Source organism: Erithacus rubecula (assembly GCF_903797595.1).
Source record: "Erithacus rubecula genome assembly, chromosome: 2".
NCBI lineage: Eukaryota > Metazoa > Chordata > Aves > Passeriformes > Muscicapidae > Erithacus > Erithacus rubecula.
The window spans coordinates 64757870-64784890 of NC_136685.1; the positions used below are offsets into that span (position 1 = coordinate 64757870).

The window sequence follows — 27021 nt, forward strand, 5'->3', positions numbered from 1 at the left end:
ATTATTACCATAGAACTGAAATTTTTGCTTGCTCTTAGCAATAATCTTTGCCCTTGGGACCAATATAATAATTTAGATGGAAAGCATATTCAGGGCATGTGAATGAAGAAAATTTTAATGTCTTTTATGAACACAATTCTACTGCTAACACCATAACACTTAACTTCGGTCTACCATCCTTTTATAAAACAAAACACCTTTTACATTCATTTAACTATGGGTTTGACGGAAAAAACCTGGCAGCACTTGGATAATCGCTTCCGCATTTCTGGCACATTTACAGCATGGTATTTTCTTGTCCTACTGACTGTCCTGAACAGAATGACTAACATGTTTACTTACTTTTACTGCCTGCCAAGAGAATTTTAGTGAAGATGTCTGTACATAGTGTTGTCAGAGGACCTGAGGGTTGTTCTGAAAATGGCAGAAGTTGTTTCATCAAGTTTCCCTAAAACAAGCAAACAAACAAACAAACAAACTCCACCTATTTATCTTGTAATACCTACATTAAAAAAATTAATACATCCGAATTCGAGTGTGATTGATTTTATCTATTAAACATTACTGAGCTCATATCTATTCAGAGAGCTGCTAAGAAAGTAAATTCCTAAGTCTACCAAAAGATGAAGAAAGCTGTGGTATATTCTTCTGGATTGCTGTCTCTTGTATGTTGAAAGGACAAGCTGTTTAATTCTCCAGGCAAGTCAGTCTAGTTGTGCCTACCCCTACTTCATCACTTACCCTTCATTTGCTAGGGAATAGCATCAATATGCCCCTCTTACTATTGAAATGTTGTTTTTTGCTGCAAATGGGCCCATAATGTCTTCTTCACCAACTTATTCTATTTTTCAGGTTAGCAGTAGACTTTCTCCATTATTGCCTCTTCAGGATTGGAGGATGTGAGGGAGAGCATCTTGCTGATAAGGAGATTCTTATTTTGTCAGCCATGTAAATGATGTTAACAATCATTCCAGTGATGACACCAGTGGTATATGAACCTGGAGATTCCTATAGGAATCTAAACACACTAATATATCAACTATGAAGAAAACAAAATCCAACAAAGCTCATACCTACTATACTTGAATACATTTATCATAATTTTTTGTTTTTGTATGAAACATTTGCAAGGTTACCTCACCATCTTTCTGAAAAATTCTTCCCATGACTTGCTTTAGCTGGGATTCCTGTTAAAGGCTTACATGGCTGACTTTTTATGATCACTGTCTGCCACAATGACCTATATTACCAATCAACCAATCATATCATGGCACTTTCCCTTCTTGTTGTAATTACTTTTTGTATCTTACTTAGAGTAACATGATGTCTGGAAGTCTTATAGATATGAGATGATATAACAAATAAGCCTTTGGCTGCATGACTGGCTTTTCAAGCCCATAACAGCTGTAGATGTTATGTGTTAGGACACTATTCTCTCCTGGTTTGTGCTAGAGCTAGCTGGCTTGTACAATTTTCCAGACATATTTATCCTCTTCTGAGAGCAGGACACTCTGTCTTGCCTACCATCCTTTCTTAGAAGGTAAATGTTGTGGGTAAAAAATCAAATTCTAGACTTTCACATAAATTTAGAGTCAGTTTGTTAGAATTATTTCAAATCATGTTTCTTTGTTTTTTCTCTTGCCATTAAGCCCTGCTGCAGTTACTAAAGCACAACTAATTTGCACCCATGGAAAAAACTCATAATCAAAAGATGCAATAAATATCTGCTTGCTGCAATTGCTAGTTAGAGTGCAATTTTCCAAGGATTAGTGGAATTATCCTCTCAATGTTCCAGTCCCTTCCCAAAGACATTCAGTTGGCTACCTGAATACTCCACAGGCGGACACAGCTGCTTTCATGAGCAGAAGCCAGTATAGGTGATTGTCCTGCTTTAGCCTTCAACAACTGTGCACTCATTTCTGGATTTTGGGAGTTCTTACGGCTAGTTGTTTCTTCTGCTTTGGAACACAAATGATCATATATTTTCTCAAAAGGTTTTAGTATTGCTTTTCAATGCACAGAAATTACACTAGAAAAAGAATTATATTTGAATATAAAGTCCATCATCAAGATGGTATTACTTCAGAAACATTAGAGGTATGGATAAAGACAACTGCAAAGAAATGAGAACAATCTTCATTATCTCATCTAAACCAGACAGAACTATTGCCCAGTGATGAAGGGGAACCTTATTTAGAAAAGAGCCATAGATTTTACAGGAACTGTGAGTGCAAGTAAGAGTGGAGGAAGAGTGCAGGATAGCAGTCATCAGGACAGCTACCAGGCAGATCTCTGCATGAAACTTCCAGAGATAACAATTCAGCAATGAAATTTAATAACTACATGACACTTAAAAATTCTGGAATCATAGATTTCTACACTTAAGTCTCCAATTGAAAACTTTTGCTAAATTCAAGGGGATGGTCACAGAGACTCTTTGTGAGTTTCTGCTATGACTTTTCCAGAGCTGGAGATGCTGGCAGGACCTTCATAGACATTCACTGGATGCAGGACCTAACATGAGTGTCTATTTCATTGAGCAACTACAAGGCTTAGGAATATTCCAGTTTCAGGGAGTGCTTTCTTTCCCAAATAAATTCATCTTAAATCCATATTGCAGATGATCAAATTTCTTATTTCTGGGAAATTCTGCTTTCCAGATTCAAAAGAATCTAGAGGATTTACTTCTTGCAAATTCACCGATTCATTTGCACCACTTTAACTCTTAAGCACTATGTTCTCTCTTGATTATGATTTTTTAAGGACAGATACCATAATGAAGAATTTTCTTTCTAAAATTTCACTGGTTTTGAAGCTTTTCTGAGGCCATTTGCTGATGCCTGACTCAAGTTGGCTCTTGCTATACTATTTCAATAATTCATTGCTTGAATATTTATGTAGAAGAAAAGTGTGTATACTTGATATTCTTAAATTCTGAAAGTGATGTCATGTCTACGAGGAGAAAAAAGAGAAAAAAGCAATTAAGGTCTTGCATATCCTCCATCCTGGATTAACTTTTGGGAAATAACTGCAAATCAGGAAGGAGCAGAAGATGATGAGATCTGTCATCCACATACCAAAGGTATCTCAATTATTCTCAACACAGTTTGCCAGACAAATCTGACAAATTCAGTTTCTACAATAATCTGGGCAGAACTCATGCATCTACATCAAAAAGAATGAAAACCTCTTTCCATACCTGTTTTTATTTCAGTACTAACTTCATCACTTTCTGCATTTTCCTAAAAGAAAAGAATAAAATATAAGAGAATTAGGAAGTGGAATATGGATGTGACTACAGAACAGTTCACTAGCTGAAATTATTTTAAGAACTTATTTTTTTAGTTGGATTATTCAAATATTCCTCAAATTTCCACTGAGTATAAACAAGAAACACTTTATTTGAAGAGAATCAACAGATTAACAAATCACAAATGAAATTAGTGGGAATTAAGGAGCATGTTAAATGTAAATTTAGCTGAATAGCCTTAATTTCTTAAGACAAGCAAAGTCAATCACTTACAATCATGTGAATGTAACTTAGATCTCTCTGAGAGTATAATTCAGAATATGCATATAGTCTCGTTACTGCCTTGAGCAAAAATTAACAAAGTGTATAAATACATTTATACACATATAAACATTTACTCATGTCTGTGTTTTTGGTAAGAGAATTTTCACTAATCCTCATTTGTGCCTTGCCTCACGGGCGTCTGAGGATTCCCAAGGCTGACAATAACCAGTATACTGATCTCAGAAACTGCCAAGTCAAATAAGGCAGGAAAAACTCTGGGGCCAAGTATTTGAGGTATCTCAGAAGAGGATAAGTCACTTAAATCTCATCCTACACATTTATATATAAGGCTTGATGTATGGGACTTTCAGGGATCTTTTTAAAGGCTGCAAATCACTTTCCATTTGTTATTCTAATGAGGACACAGCACAGGGTACTGGATACTTTAGTTTGCAGATGGCAATTCAGCCAGTGTTTGCTTGGGAATCTATCCAAGTGCCATGTTCTGCTGAAACAACATGCTGGTAAGATTCTGAGAGGCAGCAGGATTTTCCTCTTTTTGCCTAATTACTTTTTATTGCTCTGCAAGTATGGCATGTCCTTCTGACATAGAAAGACAAAAAGTGTAACAAAAACCATAATGCTATCCTTAGCAAAAATATACTGATTAAGACACTGTTACAATAATGGTAAAAAACAAAACAAAACAAACAAAAACAACAGAAAAAGATACGTTCACTTGAAAGAATGTATCCAAGCAAGTTTGGCTGCAGTGTAGAAATGGCTCCGCTTTTATTCAAGGACTTAATGATTTGTCTATTTTACCTTCCCTCTTGAATCCTTGTATACTCCCATTTGAAAATCAGAATTCTTAGTGATAAGTATCTGCCAAACACTTTGATAGACAGCTATTCCACGTGTCACAGAGTCAGCTGACTAACAAAGGATTCTTAATGCACTGCCACAGTCAGTTTAACAAAGCTAAACAAAGTTAATTTCTTCATAATTCTTGATATTTAGTTTTGCGGGTGCATATGGAGGGATTTTAGCAAGTTACAGTACTTTAAAACCAAAAACAAAAAGAAAAACAGAAATTTGTTTTGAATGCTACCAAATCCATCACACCACTATACCTCCTCATGTAGGTTCAAAGAACTTTCCTGCTCTGGAATGGCACTGGCATCACTTCCCACAGAAGGAGTTGGGGACATAGAGCTTCTTTTCCTGTGTGAAAGAAATTATTGAAGATCACTGACATTCTTGAAGATACTATTTGATATCTAGAAATCAACATCACCCAGCATTAAAAAGCATAACAAAATAGTACTTGAACTGATTAGACTGATTAAACTATGGGTTATTGGTTTTATATATTTTTTTAAGTAACTAGGCAATATGTGTATATTACACAGTATTACTCTCCTGGCAGGAGTTTTGAACTAATGAAATCCATAGTAAATGAAAAGGAACATTGGTATTCATCCTTAAGGCATGAAAGGGAAAAATTAATGGCATGACAAGGGCTTGTTCCCTTTCATTTTACACAGTACTCTCTCTGCAAATGGTTTTCAATTAATTACAGAAACTTATTTTCTAATTTATTATGAAAATTCTCAAGGATGAGATTCTGTGGAAGAAAATAAGGAAAAAATGGAGTTGATCTTCAATGGTTTTGTTTCTGAGCCAAGAAAAGTTCTGACTGTTAATAAGCAGCTCTTGCCACACAGCACACGTATGTCACAAGTGCTCTTTTGGCAAAAGTATCTGAATACCTGGGATAGTTAGAAAGTATGCAGCTGGGGTAGTCCACTTAAATTTGGTCAGGTGCCCATAAATTTGCAATTTTCAGTGTTTGATTTTAAAGATTTTCTATCATGTTTGAATGTTTTTGTGTGTGTGTATGATCACAGTCAAATGTATCCCAGTAAATACAAAACATTCTAAGATTGTATGATTTTTCCAAGTCATTGTAGAATCCTCCTGTTTAAAAATAGTAAAAGCTTATCTTCATTTATAAAAAAAAATCTATTTATGAACTTTAATCACTCAATTTTTCTTTAGCTAGGATTTCTTAAACTAATCATTAAGTTATAATGTCAAAAAGAGAATTTATGTTCAATTAAGTAGCACTGATATCAAGTAGCATAAGCTACTTGGAGATTTCAAAGCAACATAAGACTGTAAACCAGCTTAATGGTTTGCAGAAGAAAAAAGCTGTCTAACTGCTAAAAGCTTAAAGCTGCATAAGTATTTAAGCCATACTGAATCCTTTTGGCTATCATTGCCTTTGCATATCCATTGGAAGACAAATGTTTTTGAAGTGATGGACAGGTGCAATGCCTTTCTTTCAAAATGAGAATATTTGGCTAAAATTCTCTTATTCATCAGACACTACCAACCTATGGAAACTTCTAACTTGTTTTAAAAGGAATCTTGTGGCTACTTGTGGCACACTTTGATGTGCTTGCCTCTTTGCTGAGAGTATCTAAAAGCAGCAGGATTTTACTAGGTTTAAAATAAAGAAAAATCCTGCTGCCACACAATTATCTCACAGAGATAAAAGAAGTTATGGTACACTTGAAAACTGATACCAGACAAAAGCTACCTTCTGTTGAATTCCTCAACTTAACTGAGATCATAACTTATAACTCATAATTTATGAGATCATTTAGAGGAAAAAAGGAGAACTGAGTGAAAAAATAGCATATTGTTTGACAAGCATTCTGAAAGTTTAAGAATGGGTAAGATAATAAACTGTATGGACTTGCATTGATTAAATACAAATAAAATCACAATTATAAGATTTTATATAATATTCTTAAATTCTTGGAGAAACATTGTATCATTTACTACATTGCTACAACAAAATTCCAAGTGACTTTGCCTGTCCCCAAGGAAGATAAAATGCACAGTTACCTGGAAGAAGAACCACTACGTATGAGGAATAATATGGCATTCACTCCAGAGCCCTCATTGTCTTCAGCAGTTTTATGCCTGAAAACAAAGACATTTGTACAGGATATGTCAGGTTGTGTATTGTTCCAGAAAATGTTTCACCTTTAACTTGCAATTAAAAAAAAGTTAAACTTTTAATTTCCCAGAATGCATGCCACCTAAAATTTTAGACCATTTTTTCAGAATCAGTTGATCAGTTATGATGGTTTAATCTCAGTAGAGAGAACATACAGAATGTGCCTGTGCCAGGAAAACAGGTACCTGATGGAATGATGAAAATTTCATTCAGCCAAGTATTTTCTTGAAGATTAGTATTTAAGAGGAAAGTGAAGAACTTAACTAGCTAAGTTAATGTTAGCAATGTACCTTTTCCCTGGCACTCAGACAGGGACGTGAACCCTGGCTAAAGTACTCTACTTTCAAAACACTGACTTTCCTGTCTTCCATGCATCCATATTAATTGGCTACCTCATATATGGGGAGGCAAATATAAAGAGCCACTGTCTGAACTGCAGTAAAGTTTTGATTGTTTTCCATGGTACAGATCACTTTCTCACAAACTTGCCAATTTTACACACGAAGGATGAAGTAAAACTCATGGGTAGGATGGCTAAATTCTGACTTTATATGATCCTAAAAGGTATATATTCCTTCACTAATACTGCCATGCTGCTCCACTCAGTGTAACCAGACATACTGCCACTGTTCAGTTTAGTGATGCAACAGCTTAGTGGGCATAAGAATATCTGGAACCATCCTAAGCTCACACTTTCTCTGAAAGACCTTTACTCTCAGACCTTCAAAATCACATCAGTTTTCTCCTCATTGAATGTGACTTCTAGTCTTCTATGTATGGACAGTGATTGAAGTATGATAATGCAGAACATCTGCCATTATCATCTGAAGCAGCATTACTTCCAAATGTCCTCCCAAACACAAAACTTCCAAAATAAGGATGTTTCTCCAGCTCAGTAGCAGCCTCTAGTCAATGTGTAGAGTGATTTATATAGCGAGAATTTGCTTCAATGTCAGTGCTGATTTATGCTAAAACATTATTTTTAATTACATCATCCCTTCCCCAGATGACTCTCACTTCTCCTACCTGCAATGTCAGGACTAGCTGTCAAAGTAATTTGAAGTGCAAGGGAAGAGGGACAACATAAATTGCTACTTTAGTTCCTGCTTGTAAATCGCCCTTTATATTTGGGCATATTGAAATTTCCAGTATGCCATTTGAAAAGCTTGTATGACATACTGGAGATCAAAAGGCATGAAAGTAATACTTACAGGCATTTCACAGAGGCAGATTCAAAATCCCACAAATTTATTTCACCATTTGCACTTCCTGTTGCTATCAATCTGCATCCTTCTACTTTTAAAACATCGAAACAATTAATATCCACAGAAGATAAAAAAGTCTGCAAAGAAGATTAAAACAAAAAATTGAGTAGTACTAAGAGTAGGACACTACAGACAGTGAGATATTTTAGCTGTTAATCTAACAAAATGCCTAAATGGACAATTAACAACTGCATATGGGATGCTATTTTAAAATATTGTATTTGAGCTATATAGCAGCACTAGAGGATGCAAGGGGTGAAAATATTGGGAGACTCCCTGCTGCAGAGGACAGGGGCCTCCAACCTGCTTTATACAGCACAGTTGCAAATCGAGCATGTGAAAATAGGTGTAAGGGACTGAAGATTAAGCAAAAGTAGGTATGTATGGAGATATTCTAATGAAGTTAAAGGAAGAACTTAATCAACAGAGATATAATGACCTTTCCATAAACATCATGCACATCTTCTACAAAGTTAGCGAAATTTTACAAGACAGAACTTAAGTCTTGTGGACTATCCAAGTTAAATTGAAACATAAATTTGACATTTTATTTTACCAAAGCAGGAAGAGGAGAAATGGAATCACCCTGATACTCAGCTTGATCTTTATGTGCCACTATTACTAAAGGTCAGCCTAGGTATAGGAAGAAAGACATTTCATTTCTAGAGGTGTTTATGTGAGAACCTCAACTTACTATATTGTACAGAAATGTGTAGTGTATGTTTAGAGCAACTCCAACTACTTAATTATGGTGATAACCATGCAATGGACTTCTAGGAAGATATAGCCCTTAGTCACTTTCTTACATGATTTATTCTGTGTATTTATTTCAGTGCACTGAAAAATTTGGAATCACAGAATCATAGAACGTGTAAGGTTGTAAGGGACCACAGTGGGAAATAACTATTTGGTTCCTGTCCTGTTGCTAAAACATGAAATCCTTGTAAGCACAGTAAACATTTTACTTTCCAATCTTCTGTAAGGTATGTGAAACTTTGAAGTGTTTCTCACCTCTTTATCATTTCTCATGGAACTGGTGTTACATAGAAGCCGAATGTCTGGGAAAAAATCTTGTGTTTCTAAGGAGCTGTGCTTCAGTGACAGATACACAACTGGATTCCTCCGTGGAAATGGCACTATCTCAGGAAGCACCCACGTGACATATAGATCTGTTTGAGCTGAGTCAGCCTATTAAAATAATTGACTTAATGAAAGAGGAAGGAAAGGATTTCTTTATTCATAAAGAATTATAGCAAGTGTATATCTTGTTTAGAAACACACTTAAGATACAGCTTGTTTTCTGTGACAAATATTATCTTAAGAAGCTCTTTATATAGACTAAACACCATCTTTAGTAACAATATCAATATTCTAAAACCATTACCTCAAAGGATCTGTAACTATTGAAACTTCAATCACAAATAAAAAAGCAAACTCAAGGAATATATTATAAGAATGCTGAAAACAAGTGATGGACTAATAAACATTTTAACACTTGACAGAAGGGAAAAAAGCTAAGTTGACTACATTGAAAAAGTAGATTGTTCCTTGACAGTTTCTAAAAGTTGATTTATTAATTAATAAAGAAGTCCTATTTTACTTCAGAAATGAGGTGTTACTGAATCAAACTTTGGGGGGGAGAGGGGGAAGAAGCATATTTGAAAAACCTGAATGATTTTTATCTTCCCTCTCTGCTCCAAAACAATAACTGCATGTTGACCCTCATCAGCCTTCAGATATACTATCTTCAGCACTCGATGCTCATCATTGCTGTCTTGCTCTAAAGGCAAGGCTTTAACTTCTTGCCCACTTTCAAACTCCCAGATTTTCACTGTTCCTAAACAGGGATGACAAAAATGTAGAAAAATAAACTTTTAGCAATAACCTGTGCTGCAAATCCAGAAGCTTAATTTAGATCAAACAGGGAAAAGAAAAAGAAAGAGAAAATCCAATTTGAAGTCAAGACCTAGGTCACCAGTCTTTCAAAAATTGTAACTGTGTGTTTCTTAGCAAAACAGCTGTAGGGACAAAAAAACTTACCAGAAAACATCACTACCCTCTCAATTTTTCCATCTTTATTTCATATCTATTTTTTTGTGCAGCCTAGGATAAAAGATCTCTGCTTATCTTACTTCCTACAGTTTCTGAATAATATTATCAGAGAGCAATCAGAGTGTTGGCTAGTTGATAGAAGACTTTGGGTTCTGAACAACAGCAATGACCAGAGGGACCTGATTGATGGATTTATACCAGAGAGCTAGTGGGGAGAAGAAGCTATGGAATTTTCTTAAGTAAAGCAATTATGTGTGACTTTTCTTTTGTAAGACTTGACAATATTCACCTTCTCCTGTGCTCTTAAGATCTATAAAGGGTGCAGTCTCTGCTCCCAAGTAGAAACAAGAAATATTAGCCAGTATATTGTGTGGAAAAGGCCATCATTATCTCTTCATGAGAGGCAGCTTTCATAAGTTTCACACATTTTAGAAATTCAGGTGTGTACTCTTGAACATTTTAATGTAAGAAGAATTATTCTTTCATGTTAACAGATGATAAAATTATTAAAGTTTCCTGCACAATTGGATGTGTATTTGTGTATTGGAGAGGCCTTGTCACCTTACCTAAAAGTCATGCACTCTTAATACCAGACATGAAAAATACAGGAAACATCTATCTATCTATCTATCTATCTATCTATCTATCTATCTATCTATCTATCTATCTATCTATCTATCTATCTATCTCTTGTAGTGTTCAATGACTTCCAACACTATAAAATTGAGCTTAGAGACTAGAAAATTTTTAAACTACTATTCTTCATCTGCAGCCATTTACTTATAGATCTAGGTCCTAAGTATTATGAGGTAACAGCTTGTCAGACCAAGAGCTTTGAAGACAGTCTTTCAAAGAGTAATAAGCTAAAAAAGAACCAGAGCCAAGCAGCCCAAAATCATGTTTCTGTGAACCATGTATCAATGAGAACCCAACCAAGACCCACCTGCCCTTCTACAGGCTGAGAGCTGTGCAATCAAAATTAATTCTGTCACTGAGACAGTCAAGGTGAAGATTTCTGTCTGCTAATGCAATATGTCATTTAAAAAAAAAAGAGGGTAATAAAAAGTAGTAAAGGTAAAAAAACCCCAACGTAGTAATTACTTAATTGCTTTACCATCACATGCCCCAGTAGCAAAATAAACACCATTTATTTCAATGGCTGCACAGGTCACCTCAGTATTCAGCCCATGTGCATCTTCTATTTGATATATTTGAGATCCTGTTTCCAGGTCCCAGACCTGAAAAAATAATATGATAGTTATTTTTAATACATCCTTTAAAACTAGCCAACGTGTTCTACTGTAATTGGAGAAATTGTGGCCAATAGCAACATTTTTTACTGAAACACCAGTATATTTTCCCTGAAAATGTCCCTCTCTCTGGGGAAGCCACCCAGGCAAGGAGAGGCTCTATATTTTATGTATGCTATTATAAAGACCCTTGCTATGCCAGAAAGACTGACATTAAATAGAAAGTGTTTTTGCAGTTTGAAAGCAAAGAAATTTAACTAGAAAGAATTGTTTGTGCTACAGTTTCTGTGCAGAATATACAAATGAAGTTTTTCATGAACATTTGGTGCAAAAACATCATTATTGAATACTTTTAGAAATTTAAGCAACTTTATAATGGAACACCAGTACAAAATTTGGTCACTGCAGCAGCATAGCTCAGGTTCACCTGGATTTATCAAGTAGCCACTGATTTCACTTGCACTGCAATCTGATTTTCTCTGGCACCAAGTGCTCCAGATTATCTTGTGATTGTAATAGTGATGCAGCCATTGTGGTCTAAGGAAGGCAGGTTTTACAGTGACAAATAAAATATTTAGAGAGAATATAAACTGAACAAACCATTACACAAACAAGCCTTTCTCCACAGGAATGCCACGCATCACCAACTGTCCCAATGAAAGATACTACCTCTCCCTACAAATTTTGCCATATAATGTACCAACAGCTGGTGAAAACTGCAGGTTTCCAGTACCTCTTATGATTATTGTAGCACTGTTAAAAAGAAATAAAAACAGGATTCACAGCTACCACTTCTTTGGACCCCAAAAATAGCTACAAAATCACCACTTTGAATAAAAAAATACTAGTAACTTATCAATTTTCCTGATAACTTATTCTGAATAAAAAAGCTGAGACTTTTATTTTTCAGTATAAAGGGTGACAGCTTACACTCACCTTCAGAACTGACTCAGTGCAAATGCTGAGAATCTGGTGAAAAGTTCTGTTGTAAAGCAGAACATTGAGGCTCTTCTCATGTGTCTGAGGCAACTCTTTTGAAGCTTGTATCACATTAGCAAGGGGATAAATATCAATGACATCTGAACCTGCAGAAGGTGAGAGAAGTGAGAATATATACATTTTGTGCATAATTACTTTTCCTGAAAATGAAAAGATTTTATGTAAACCATTTGGTTCATATGAATTCTTCTGAACAGGACATGGAATATTGTCTGTTTTTTGAGAATACCTGTTCTCTGAAGCAGAAAACATTCACACACAGTCCCCAAACAATGGCTAAGTATTTACCTGTTGTACACAGTCTTCTGCCCACCTTTGATGAGACTGACATCCTGACTGCAAATCAGTAGAAGTCATAAATTCCCCAGTCACAGAGTTGGTTGGCATGAAATGGAATCAACCCAAATACATAAAACTGGGGAATCTATGACTCAAATAAATTCTGGTTTCTGCTTTCTTAGAGATAAAGCAATTGTATCTCCAGGCAATGATGACACCTTTCAAGTACCTTCCTTTATACAGCACTAGAGTTCTGAATGGTGTTTTCCAAATACCTTCAGTGTTCTCAGATCAAAGACAGATCAAAGAGGCAGGCAGAGTCAATAAGACAAAAGAAAGGACAAAGCCTATACAGTGCTCTCAAGCCAGAGTGCATATGCAGTCTACCATTGCAGCTCCAGTATCCCTGCCCTGGTATCCCTGCTGCCCTACCAGCACAGGAGCAGCAGTGAGAAAATTGCCTAATCCTTGGCAGAGGCCAGCAGCTTGGAAACAGGCACAGAAGGAAAGCTATGGCAATATTCAAACGAAGCATGAAGGTGAGCTGTGATTTATGAGTGTTAGTGAATTACTAAGTGAAAATCTCCTCTGTGAAGCCAGGTACATAGCAACGAGAATGAATTCACTCATTTACAGCCTCAGTCTCTTGCCCTCTTCAGCAGCAAGGAGACATTCACTTAGGCTTTTAATGGAATCATTAACAGAGTCTAGGATCAGACTTTTACAAATATTTAGGCACTCAGAGAACCATTGTTTATAAGGGTAAATTACCTCATTTTGTCAAGGATTGACCTGTATAAATTCCCGACACTGCCAAGCCTTGAAAATCTTGCAAGCATAAAATTGAAATGAAGACAGTATCTGTATCCTTTAGTGATTAAAAATTCAGTAGAAACCACCAAGCCTCTGAAAACAAAATGTTTCACATTCATCTTTTCAGATCTGACAAGCTTTGCAAGCTTTGTGCCTTGTTCCTAATCCAAGGACAGAAAAAGCTGTCTCCAAAGATAATTACTTTATTTGCCTGGTACATGTCAGGCCTCTATTGTCTTGGAACAAGTTCAAAACTGTCTTTTTTGTGACTACATCTCTGGGGCAGACAAACCCTGCCGATTTCAAGAGTCCTTTCTAGCCTTAAATATAAAAGGCTAACATCCTTAGTGACAACTGCAAAGCTTTGGTCCCTCAGAGGTGCCAGGCTCCCTGCTACAAAGTCAGGAAACAGAGCCCAGAAACCCCAGGTTGAGTCCCCACAGTATTTTATCCCTAATCAGTTGGGCAGTGTGTCTGCTGACACCTCAGGTTGTTGGGCTGTTTTTTAGCTACTGAGTTAAATAAAGAGTTTGAATATACTTGTGAGGGCTCCACAGAGATTGTATGCTGCTGTTTTCATCTCCAAACAGGAGGTGGGTCCTAGAGAAATAGTCAGGGGGAGATCAATAACTTGATAGCTTTCAAGAAATCACAAGTCAGCAATATTTTTAGCTTAATTTTGCTCTGGGAGGCTCAGTTTGCCTTTAGAGAAGCCTTTCTCATTTCCTTTGGTTCCTGCTGTTAATTCCCATTCTGCATATTTCCATGCCATTTTCAATACTGAAATTAGCACCATATATAACCCACATTAAAACAGTCTTAATGTGCAATACCCTAGTCTCCCAGTATTCTGTATATTCTCATATACTTTACTCCTGTACTCAACCTCAGTTTTCTTTAATCATAAAGAAAATTTGATTGTAGGAGAAGGGGCATGTTCTCACAAACCAGCTGTAACAACATACCTGTGAAAAGCATGCCATGATCATTGTCAAACACCATGGGAAAGGCATTCATCTCTTCTGGAGTTCCATGATTTTCATGGAAGACCTGCAGCGGTGAGAGAGTCTGTATATCCCACACTCTAAAAACCTAGAGGGGGAGAGAGAGGAGAAAATCTAGTACTGTATCCTGACTGCATTTTCAACTATTTTGTTTCTATGACATTAATAATATAGCTGCCAATGCAAATCACGTTGGTAAAAATAGTACATCCCAAAATAAGCAAGAAAAATCAAAGATATCTTTATCCCCTTTTTATTAAGGATAAAATGAACAGAAAGACTGATTTTGACCTGACAAGTCCATAGCAGAACCAGATCTCATGGAAACAGGTTCTATCCCTTAATGACAAAATGTCTCCATTGTGTGTCATACTTTTCTGTCACACACAGAGAAATGTCACTTGTTTAAAAAATTTGTATATGAACTGGAGTATAAAATGGTGCTCAACAAAGTACAAAGATAAATTCCAGGGGGTACTGGATAAAGAAACTCCTGAAATCTTTGACTGACAGCAGATTCTGGTAATCTTACCTTCGGGTTCAAGGAAAGCACAGCATCTGCTTCAAACTCTAGAATAATTGTATGTCAGCAGCATTTTTCAGCTTGCCTGATCAAAAGCTGTGTTGAACTTACTGCTGTCCCATGCAAACTATTTTAATACTTCAAGAAATCGTGATTTAATTTCTCAGATCCCATGGCCCTTAGTGTAGTGTATTTCTCTGCAAGACAATTTTACTATGCTCTCAAAAGTCATTCTGTTATAATATCTGCCTGCAATACTTATACAGCTGCCATAACTGGTGAGTCATATATAGGCATTTGTGCAAGTTATTTTTATTAATTCAATTTTGCTATTATTATGGCTTCACTTTTAATTGGGATTTTAATACAAAGACACATGTTGGTACAACATCAACATTCTTATCAATATTCTGAGTGCTGTGGGCCTTGACAAAAGTCACATCCTGATTTTAAAGGATGTTACAGTGGATCCATCAGAATTCTGAAAAGGAAGGGAAGAAAAGTGACAGATACATCAATCAGTGTTTAAACAAATCACCTTTGGCACCAGAGAGAAATTCATACGTGAGTGTTTCAGAATGCTAAGCAGAAGAAAACTTCTCCTCAATATTTTGTTTTCAGGAAAAGTCAAAAAGAAAGTACTTGAAAGAACTTTTTTCTGAGAATAAATTTTCCCTGAGACAGTACTGAGTCAAAAGAACCATGAGTACCACATTCCTGTGATTGACTTCTGATTACATTTCAGAGTTCACTCACAATGCAATTTTTAAAGCCTACAAAAAGCAAAACAGTCATTGAAAAACCTTGAAACAGCAATTCCATTTGAATGGAAAAAAAGTCATTAAGCTCTTTATGCAACTGAAAAGTAGACCAGAAAAAATTGAAAGGAGAATTGATGATACAAATTGAGAAAGTTAGGGCAATATCACATGTGGACCTCCAAGCTCAGCTCTGGTAGACTCATAATTAAAGCATGTAAAAACATGGGTAAGAGCTGAAAATTAAGTAAAAGTAGGTATCTGTGGAGATACTACAGAAGTCGCTGAACAGAGATAAACCTTCAAATAAACATCGTCCAGATCTGTTACAGTGAAATTGCACAAAACAAAAATGAAGAAAGACAATTATAATAGTCTAATGGATTATTCAAGTTCAATTGGCCAAAAAGTGAGACACAGGTTTGACATATCAAAGCAATAAGAAGAGAAGAGGTTTTTATAGCACAAGAGAATGTAAGTAAGAGCTTCCTCTGTTATTTCTTGCTGCTTGTTCAGCTGTTAAGGCCAGTAGCACATTAAGAAAATGCAGTCACTTAAAGTGACAGCAAAAACCTAGATACATTGCAGCATTCATAAATCTCTTCTCTGCCTTATTGCCACTTTTCCCCCCAGCCCGTGGGCAGGGATGGGGAGATTACATAAACCACTGTTCCACGTGAGTAACTCCCACACACGGCATCACCAGTGTGGCTGCAAGACCAATGTCAGTGCTCATCTGCATCAGCACACAGACTGTGTGCATGAAGAGAGGCAACAAAAGGCATGCTTATTTAGAAATTAGGAAGTGGCTAGGGGGAGTTGCCTTAGGAGTGTTTTGTTAATACTAACTTTACTGTCCTACTTAGTTATTGAAGAATTTCCCACAGCAGCCTGAGAAATACCAGGAAGCCCTGAAAACCTCTGACAGCATATTCTTTATGGCACAGTGCTTTTGGACTGTGTCTTCTGAAATGCAAAATACAGAGTATAAACAAGCAAACAAAACATATTAGGGAAGAGAAGGAATGTGGAAAGAAGGTGCTTCAAATGCTATCGGAAACAACCCACCGTTTCAAATTTATAGGGAAAGCTGAGAAGTACTTCCAGCAACATTATATCTACAGTAGTAGCTTACATTAATGGGAAACTTCATTCAGTTTAATTGTTAGCAGAATTGGCTTTGACCCACAGACAGACTTTTTAAAGAGTAAGCAGAGCAGGGATACTCGCTTGTGTTCCCACATTGTGACCAGCCTTCTTCACACAGCTGGTATCTGGCACACAGGGGCATTCAAGGAATGCACATTCCATCTCCTTCCTCTATCTTGGCTGCAACAGCCCCAGCAAACTACTCTGTTATCCTCTCCAGGACTGCAATCTGGAGCAGTTCCCTCTGCTCTGGGATGCTCTTCTCATGTCATTAGTTTCTCAACCCAATGGCAAAATCACAGTTACAGATGGCATTCCCACAGACACTGATAAAAATCTGGAACCACACCCCCCCAGAATTCAGTGGGAGTTCTTGCCACTGAGACCCACTCTGAGCCTTCTAACACCCCCTGAAAAATTTAAATGTCTGCATGTGCATTCATAAACATTTTCCTCTTCAGCACCACCTTCCTTCAAGCCCTAAAATACAGAACATAGAAAAAAGTCTGAACAATCTTTTCCATTGGCTCTGAAGCCTTTGTTTTATGAGGACGCTGAGCTAGCAACACACCTCTCTTCTATTTTTCTCAATACACTCAAAGACAGGCAAAAGATTCATCTTAACAACTAAAATGTGAAGAGCAGAGGGAAATTGCAGAAAGATGGGAAATAAGGCCAGAAAACTGGTAAACAAATTTCTTATATGGTCTCAGTACAATAAAGTTCAAGCTTAGGAACACTTATCTCTTGCCAGGTTCCTATGAAGATGCTACTGTGGAAACATGCTGTGACTTTGGAAGAAGTAAATCCTGTTCTCCTTTCTGTCTGTAATTAACTGAGATAGATAAGAACTAAAGAAGTTCAGGTTTTGCCCCTCCCCCTTCCCCCAGCAAAACATAATCCCTTCAAATTTCTACTAGCTAAGAATAAGTAACTTTAAAACACTATTACACGGGAAATATCTCAATAACTCTCCAGAGAAAACAGTAAATTTTAGTTCTTCCAAACTCTCACATTCTGCTGATACTTTTTGAAAGTTAAAGAATATTTGTTCTTTGAAGAAGCCAGCTTTCCTCAGTTTTACAGAAAGATGATGCTGCAAGTCTTTAAAAGGACTTACGAAAAAGCATTCATGCAGGAAAATCCAAAATCCAACCACATGTGGGGCAGAAAGAAGTTGTGCTAGCCAACTGTAGGCATAGACAGGCAGAGTAATGAAGAACTGGTTTTTTGTTGAAGCATTTAGTTTATCTGCTCCTAATTGATACCTGTTCACCTGTTTGAGAGGGTCATTTAAGGCTCCATGGCCTAAATGAAAAAAATCACGAATTCTTACAGAACGTCTGAGGCCTCAAAGACAAAAATAACCAGGCATGAATGTCAAGCCACAGTTCTGCTTTCTGTGTTATTAAAGTTATCTGCAGAGAGTGCTTGCATGTCTTGTGATCCCTGAAGGTGATCCTGCAAAGTGCTACAAAGTATTCCCTGTCACAGTAAGAAGACTTAGGAACAAATTGATGTCAATGGGATTACTTGTGAGGTTAAGGGAAGGAGGATTTAGTTCTAATCACATTAATGCAATGTGGTGCAGCAGCCAGTAACACAGCTACTGCCTTATCAAGATAGCAACTTGACAAAATTCAAAATTATGAGCATTTCAAATCACAGATAATACCATGGTAACCTGGTGTATATAAAATGATTTACTTTTCCCAGACATGAAGGGATGCTGGAAAGAAATGAAACTGTTGTATGCAATGAGTCTAATTACATAGTAATGAGCCTGAAGGATATTTATGGGGTGCTGCTATTGAGAGGGTGTAAATGGTCTGCATGTCTTGTCTCTGTACCATGTGGAGGATGTGCTGACAATAGACATACCTGATCCCTGCTGCAAAGACAAAATAACACTCAACACTTCTGAAGAACAGCTTCAGTGGACATGTAAATGGTGTGGGGGTCAGAAACAGAAAGCCAGAGGTGTAGGACAGAGGTAGCTGCTCATGGATGCCTGAATCAGAAGAGTTAAAAACCAGACAGGTTCCTCCTGTCAATCTTAGAATGATTTTCTCACCTTAAACAAAGTTTTCAAAGTAATTTTACTTTTTCATAGAATAACAACAGTTGTGGTTGGAAGGGACCTTTGGAGATCACCTTGTCTAATACCATGGTTTGAGTTAAGCTACATGGAGCAGGGCCATGTCCATATGGATTTGAAATATCTCGAAGGAGGGAGATTGCACAATCTCTCTGGGCACCCTATGTCTGTGCTTGGTCCCTCTCACAGTAAAGAGATGTTTCCTGATGTTCACACAGAATGTCCTGGGTTTCAGTTTTCATTGTCTTTGCTCTGGTCAGATCTCCCTTGAGACTTTTGTAGGGTTTTGTTGTGGTGGTGTCTGGGTTAGTTTTTGGTTATTTTTTGTTTGTTTTTTTTGTTTTGTTTTTGTTTTTTTTTTTTGTTTTTTTTTTGTTTTTTTTTTTTGTTTTTTTTTTTTGGTTTTTTTTTTTTTTTTTTTTTTTTTTTTGTTGTTTTCTTCTTCTTCTTTCAGACCAAGGAACAGTGTGATTTGAATATTAGAAAATGGGACAGGAAATTACAGAAAATTGAGTGTCTTCCATGAGAAGTCTGAAGAATATTCAATACTATTGAAGGATTATGCAATATAAGAGAAGAATGAAATTCTTAATATCTGGGAGAAACAAACAAAACAAAGAGAATAAAGACACAGCAGTAACAGAACTTTGGTTTCAAAGCTGTAAACAAAAAATGTGTCTGATATAGATGGGGCCACATAATTTTTGTGAAGGATGACTGGAGCAGATTTCCCAAATGTCTCTTTTTCAAATTATCTAGATTAAATTTAATATTGCTATACAGTACATTCCAGTAACAGCCATGATTAGCAATGGTTTGACATAAATTAAGCAGTGTGTTTCCAGCTGAGCTGCTCTCGTTTTTCAGGAAGACAAATGACTGGACTATAAATATATCCTTATAACAATATCATGTGCTTTCAAAGCTGGTTAGGCAGACATCTACACTAACAGGCATTGATACAATCACCAGCTCAGTTCCAGACTGACAAAGACACTTATGACTTCCCACAGGGATATCACCCAGCTGATATTAAGCAGATCAGAAGAGAGAGGACAGGAGACTGATAACATCAATGGCTGAGTAAATTAGCTAAAGTCAGAAAATGAAAAAACTAATAACATATCTTACCTCCCTTTATCTTCTCTGAAATGCTAAAAATTTACCCTTAGGTTGTGTAAAAGTAAAGCTACCACATGTAAAACAGTGTTACTTTAGGATAGGCAAATTTTAGTGGGGAAAAGTTTATGTGGTTGTATCATGTTGGCTGCATTTGATTTTGAAGAAATTTTGAATGGAATGAAACTCTCCCATGTCCCAGAATGAAGATAGGAAAAATCCCTGCTTGTTGCACTACTCTCCTGCCATGTGTAAATGTGTGCATTGCTTTTAGCTACCAAAAATGAAATTACTTTTAAAAAGAAAAAACCCAAAGAACACTGCCTTCACTTGTTAAAACAAGGGGTTTGTATTTGCAAATGATACTGTACAGTGGTTTGAAGACTGGGAATATACTCATTGTATTAGCCCTACTGATCATCAAACAAAATTGTTTGTTTTTATGAATTGAAGCCTATAGGCTCAAATCTTGTTCTCCTGACTCACTTAGGTGGTCTCATTCAACCAAACCAAAACTGGAGATGTTCTAGTAAAATCAATGAGACAACTAGTGAAGTAAATTTTGGCTTTCTTACTTCCATTGACAATTCAAGTAGGCAAGAAATGAAGTTGCAGCCTCCACTGTTGAAGCTGTGAATCCTCACTCTGCACTAAGGGAGAGAGAGTGGTTGTCACTGCTTCACAGCCTTTCAGTACAAGAGCTGTTCAGCCAGGTCTGGTCTCTGCCATTAGCCTTAACCTCCTTGTTTCCACAGAGTGTAAGATCATCTTTCAGATAATGGCCCACTTCCTGCCACAACTCCAGGGTTAATAGCCCCTGTGCCTAAGAGTGAGGTTTTTTCCCCTTTGGTACTTCCTAAATGCATTTAATCAGTTCTGTAATTGGAAAAAAAATAAGTAATAAATGCTCATGATGCAGGATGAAAATAAGAATGAGCAAACTATAGAGAGACAGGGGTAATGAAGGACTGAGTGACATGAAGGAGAGAAAAAAACTAAACACAGCAGAGATTTCCTATGTAGTATTCTTCTATCTGTGCTGAAGCATCAAGTCAGTTTTCCATTATTTCTTTACCCCACAGACTGTTCTCATATTACCATACACACTTAAGAGTAATTCTTCTGCTTATTGGGCCCAACAGGAAAAAAGCAACCAAACAACTAGAGTAATTTCTACTAACTTAGAGTACTGGTATTTGTAGAAAAATGCATTAGTGGTAATGTAATAACTGGGCAGGACGATCTTGCCTTGCCTGGCTTGAAACATCAAACTCATGTCATAGTTCATTGTCTATCTAGTATATCTTAAAGCATCTGAGGATGCTGTTTAGCTGTAATTCCAAGTCCAAATCTGGCTTTTTAAAGACTTAATGTATTCTATCAGCCTTTCTTGTCAATAAAAAAGATGTTGCTTCAGTGCTTGAATAAGCCATATTATTTTACTTTGTAGAGAAAAGGTGTAAAATAGGTCTAACAGTAGGAAATACTCACCCATTCTTCTTTTTATAGCTCCCAAATGATAAATATCAATGGTATTGCAATCATAAATCTAGAGATAGGCTTTGCCAGTCATCTTGGAAAAAATGTTTCCTGAAAACTGCTTTAGTGGCTTCTGAAGAATAATTCCAATCAAAAAGTTATATACATTTGCACTTATAGTTATACACATATGCTTTTACTTTTATGCCAATAATCTAATCTATGCCTACAACATGCTGGCACTTTAGCAAAGAGTCCATGTATTATATGAAAATCTGAGTCTGTATTTTGGTACAATCACACAAGGAATGAGTTAACATCTTCAGAAAAATTTAACAGTATTTGCTTTCTGGAAATGTTTTCAAATAAAATATAAGTCAAGACAGACACACTCTGAGTGTAATTGTGATGAATGTAGGTCATGTTGATCTGTGGTATATAATTCAACATACAATTGTGTTTGTGGGAAACCTCAACACAAGTTTCAGAGCATGTTCCTATGATTAGGAACACATAGATCACATCAATATTTCAGATCTTCTTGTAAATTCACTTAACTGAACTGCAGAAGGAAAAAACATGGCTGTGGACTACAGCTCTAACTGCGCTTATGTAAATTGTTATCTCCAAGGTCTTCACAGTCTGGAAGATCAGGAACAAACTTATTTCCATAAATATTATACTCTGGAGTTCAACCATGCAGAATTATGAAAATTCCTGCTTTGGCTTTCGTCTCTACCTCAGTATCTGTACTATGGAAATACTAATTTATATGACTAAAGGTCATACAGAAATTAAGTATTCTTATGTTATAAACCCAAAAACTAAGTTTAATTTTTGTGATAGTAGAATTAAAAAAATTTAATAGCTGCCTGACAGCTTTTTGACAAATAATTAGTTCTATCAAGAAATCCTTATAATATCGGAGCAAACAAAATGCTTATGTGTTGGAATTGTTAAAGAAATCCTCATTTTCTTAAATAGACTGATTGTTTGAATCCGAATTCCAAAATAGTCTCTTAATTGTTGTGGTAATTGTTTTGTTATTACTGGCTCAGAACAACTTGTTTTCAATTAAATATCACAGAGGTTTCTTTACTTCTTTCCAGAAAGCTGTATTGCATATTGCCCAAAATGTCACACAGTAAATCAAGAAGTCTGCTCCAAGAAGAAGGCAGCACTGCTCAGATTCTTCTTCTGCTGACAAAAGCAGAACTGATCTAGTGAAGTGTACTATTTTTGACTGGGGTAGAGTTAATTTTCCTCCCAGTGGCTGATATGGCACTGTGTTTGGATTTGTGCTAAACACATGTAGATAATATAGAGATGTTTTTATTATTGTTGAGCTGGGCTTGCACAGAGCCAAGGCCTGCTGAGTAATCTGTACTTTTGGTCTACCTCACGAAGTTAACACAATGATGCCTCTCTCCCCTTCTCCTGGGACATACTCTCTTTTCCATGCTCTGGTATCTTGAGACTGTTAAGAGATAAAAATCTTCTAAACTAGCTCTTCCACTACAATACAAATCTCCTGTGATCTCTAATTTTTTTCACTAGTGCTGTGAAACCATGGTTTCAGATTTGTCCATTTTTACATTTTTGTATAAATCACAATATATATTTGTGTTCTATAGTATGGAACTAAGGTTAATACCATCAAATAAATCCCCTAGTACTCTTGTAATAGATGTGTCAGATCTGTGGTGTCTTAAAAGCATTCATTGCAAGTTTTGAGCCCTTAATTCAGCCAATGCTTCTTTAGACTGCAACATGTTGCTGCAGTAAGAGTCTGAACCAAAAGCCAATATGATCCATTCCTTTTGAACTCTGTATTATAAATCAGTTAAGTACAGGCTGCAGACACATTCTTGTGAGCACATTTTACATTGCACAAAAACATCTTTACAATGAGAAGGAACTTTTCAATACAGTTAAAAAAAATAGCTATGTATTTTAAATCAGTCAGAATCTTCAAATATAACAATTATGTAACAAAGATAACAACTGAAAATATTAATTTTAAAAAGTTACTCCCTTCTTTTTATGTTGTTTTGCAATTTTAGTTGAAAATGGCACAATAAAAAAGGTTTTATTTTAATATGGATATCTGATATGGTTTAGGTTAAGTTTAATTTTGAGAAGGTTCTGAAAAAGTGTTAGTTTAATTTTCCTAAGCTTTTCCTCTAGTTCTGCTATTCTGTCAAACATTTATTGTAAAATCTATATATAAAGAGATTTTGTTTCACTAGGATACAATGCTTCTGTGAGATCACTGATATAAGTCTCTGACTTACTTTCAGTAAAGATATATAGGCTGTCCTTATTTAGCCTCAGAGGCCTCCTGTATCACAGTCACCAGAAGACAGAAAAACAAAACAAAGAAAACAATTTTGATTTTTTATGCTAGGCAGATTGAAAAGAAAGGTGGTCTTTGTTTTTATTAGGTGGAAACAATGTAAATGCTAAAGTATCATTAAAAGTTCCCTGAGAAGTTGAACACCTTCATATAATTCCTGGTTCTTGTCTGCCAAACACAAATGTGCTTTAAGCAAGTTGGAAGCAATCCTGTTATAGCTGACCACCTGCTATTTGGTATACCATATTTCTTCTATAGATTGCATATGTGAGGTAGAGAGTGATAAGCACTTTATTTGAAAGTCTATGTTTAGACTCCTCTTTGAGGCATTCCTTGTTTTTATAAAGTTTGCACTATGACCAAAGATTTATCTGACACTTTGATGTTTAGCGATTTACATCTATTAGTTTTTTGTTCTGTTTTGGTTTTTTGGTTTTGGTTTTTTGGTTTTTTTTTTGGTTTGGTTTTTTTTTTTTTTTTTTGAGAAGTGTGATTTCAGCCTTACAACCCATTGTACTATCTAAATGCACATGGTTTTTAATTAAAACATACTTTCATATATTCATTTGCAGGTACAAGTGGTCTTACTGATGTCATTAGCACTACTCAGCTATATTTAGTTAAGATCACGTGTCCTTCTTATAAATCATCCTACTGAATCCTAGAAAAACCCAGAAGGGCCCACAAAAGATCTTCTACATTTACTGTCCCAGGGGCTTTAGTCTCAGCTGCTTTTCCATAAATATCTTAATGTTCATTCATTGCCTTTAAGTCTTACTCCATTTTTCCTACATGTATTGCTTGAGGCTATCTGTCAAAACCCTTCTTAATTCACAGTAATGTATGCCTGTAGCAAAGTTACAGAGTTATCTATGAAACAGACAGATATAGATTTACAGGAGTGAGGAAGAGGGAAGTGTTATGGCTCCAGGATTATGTGAAGATAGAAAATATTGATAATTTATTTTCAGCTAGTATTACTTTTAGAAATGCACGTGATTTTTTAAGCAGAAGACTAAAGAAGTTAAAATGTGGTATTTAGTGCCACCATAATGAGAAGTGATAATCAATTATAGCAGAGGAGTGGCAGAGGACAGGACTCATAGTTCAGCAATATTTCCTACATAACCCAATAAAAATCCGGAAACCTTTGAGATAGAAGGATATCTCAGCAGACTAATTACATTAGGTCCTTATTGACTCATAGGAACTATTTTTCATAATCATACCTTCAATTTTAATGACCATTTTGAACTCTAATACTTCTGCTCAAGGACTGCAGCTTTAACCAGTTTGGCATAACTGGTTAATTTAATATCTATCCTCTCCACTCCATCACTATAGATGATAATAAGAATATTGAATAGTGTTAAATATTGAAAATATGGCATTGGACCACCTTGAAAGAGTTCTATAGCCATTCACAACTAGTCCTTCAGGAACTTCTCTTTTATTTTTGCATGTATTTATAGAAGTTTTTATTATTTCCTGGGAGGTCTCATTTTGACAAATCATATAAATAACCATCAGCATGATTCCACCAATCACTTCTTATATACCCATGTCCTTCCATCAGAATCTTGCAACATTTGGTGGAATAAATGTTATTACTGATTTTATCAGCATTCCTATGGTCAATCCTTTGGATCAGTAAGCCTTGTAAAAGACACTGGTTAGAAAGAGATCAATAGTTGAACATGATTGATATATAGAGATACCAGAAAAACTCCAACTATGGATTTAGTAGGCTGGTAGGAAGACAGAAGTGCAAAAGAACTGTATGAAATTTTTGCAGGTGATCACTACTGCATGAAGCATTTGAGTACAGGTTCTGTTTTAAATCTGCCAGTTATTAAGTAATACAGCAGTTATTGGAATGTTAATATATACTGTTTTAAGCATTCTTTTGTCACACTTGTGAAGAAAATATGTCAAATAGTTCCATTCTAGTCTTGCTTCTCAGTATAAAATAATTTGGGAATTTTAAGCTAAAAGCCTTTTTATTAAAATAAATGAACTGATAACTGATTACTATCAGAAGTACTTACCTAAAAATAGATTCCTAGTTGAATTTATAACACAGATTTCAGAGAATCACAGAATCATATAGGTTGGAAAGACCTCCAAGATCACCGAGTCCAACCTCTGACCAAGCACTGCCTTGCCAATCAGATCATGGCACTAAGTGCCATGTCCAGTTGTTCCTTAACACTTCCAGTGATGGTGATTCCACCACCTCCTGGGGCAGCCCATTCCAATGTTTACTAACCCTTTCTGTGAATGAATTCTTCCTGATATTAAACTTAAACCTCCCCTGACACAGTGTAAGGCCATTTCCTCATGTCCTATTTGTAGTTGCCTGGGAAAAGAGGCCAACTCCCACCTGGCTACACCCTCCTTTCAGTCAGCTGTAGGGAGTGTTAAGGTCTCGTCTCCTAGCCTCCTTTTTTTTCAGGCTAAACATCCCCAGCTTTCTCAGCTGCTCCTCATAGGACTTGTACTCCAGACCCTTCAGCAGCTCTTCTTCCCTTCTCTGGACATGCTCCAGCCCCAAAATGTCATTCCTAAAGTGAGGGGCCCAACATTGAACATGTGATTTGAGGTGTGGCCTCACCAGTGCTGAGTACAGGGGGACAGTCACTGTTCTGGTGGCAACACTATTGCTGATCCAGACCAGGATGCCAATGGCCTTCTTGGCCACGTGGGCACATTCCCAGCTCAAGCTCAGCTGCTGTTCGTTAATAATCCCAGGTCCTTTTCTGCTGGGCAACTTTCAGCCACTCTTTGCCAAGCATGTAATGCTGCCTGGGGTTGTTGTGGCCAAACTGCAGGACCTGACACTTGGTCTTATTGGACCTCATACTGCTGGCTGTGGCCCATCAATCCAGTCTCTCCAGAAGCTTCTGCAGAGCCCTCCTCACCTCCAGCAGATCAACACTCCTCCAACTTAGTGTTTTCTGTGAATTTACTGAGGGTGCACTTGGTTCCCTCATCCTGGACATCAATAGGGATATTGGACAGGTCTAGACCCAACACTAATCCCTGGGGGTCACCTCTACAGACTGGTCACCAATTAGATGTGGCACCATTCACCACCACTGTCCATGCCTGGCCATTCAACAAGTTCTTAATGCAGCAAAGGTTCACCTGTGCAAGCTGTGGGCTGCCAGCTTTTCCAAGAGAACACCATGGGAGACAGCATCAAAGGCTTTGCTGAAGTCCAGGCAGACAACATTGACAGCCTCACCCTTGACCTTGCCTTGATCAGGTGAGTCACCTGCTCATAAAAGGAGATCAGGTTAGACAGGCAAGATTTGCCTTTTCTAAACCTC

The 27021-nt window shown here is 36.6% G+C and overlaps 1 protein-coding gene across 4 annotated transcripts in view; it reads right to left on the bottom strand.

The window, feature by feature from the left end:
- The window catches only part of WDR64 (WD repeat domain 64), a 67038-nt gene that overhangs the window by 9217 nt on the left and 30800 nt on the right, over window positions 1–27021 (bottom strand). For 3 of the 4 annotated variants that reach the window (XM_079333388.1, XM_079333385.1, XM_079333386.1), the window contains 11 exons: window positions 14169–14295; window positions 12049–12197; window positions 10977–11100; window positions 9478–9647; window positions 8822–8998; window positions 7757–7887; window positions 6431–6508; window positions 4648–4738; window positions 3200–3242; window positions 1825–1958; window positions 343–448 (listed from right to left, as the gene is read on the bottom strand). In XM_079333388.1, the coding sequence (XP_079189514.1) occupies window positions 343–448; window positions 1825–1958; window positions 3200–3242; window positions 4648–4738; window positions 6431–6508; window positions 7757–7887; window positions 8822–8998; window positions 9478–9647; window positions 10977–11100; window positions 12049–12197; window positions 14169–14295 (1330 nt within the window). The remainder of the gene's footprint in view (window positions 1–342; window positions 449–1824; window positions 1959–3199; window positions 3243–4647; window positions 4739–6430; window positions 6509–7756; window positions 7888–8821; window positions 8999–9477; window positions 9648–10976; window positions 11101–12048; window positions 12198–14168; window positions 14296–27021) is intronic. The other variant, XM_079333387.1, reaches the window with a different exon arrangement.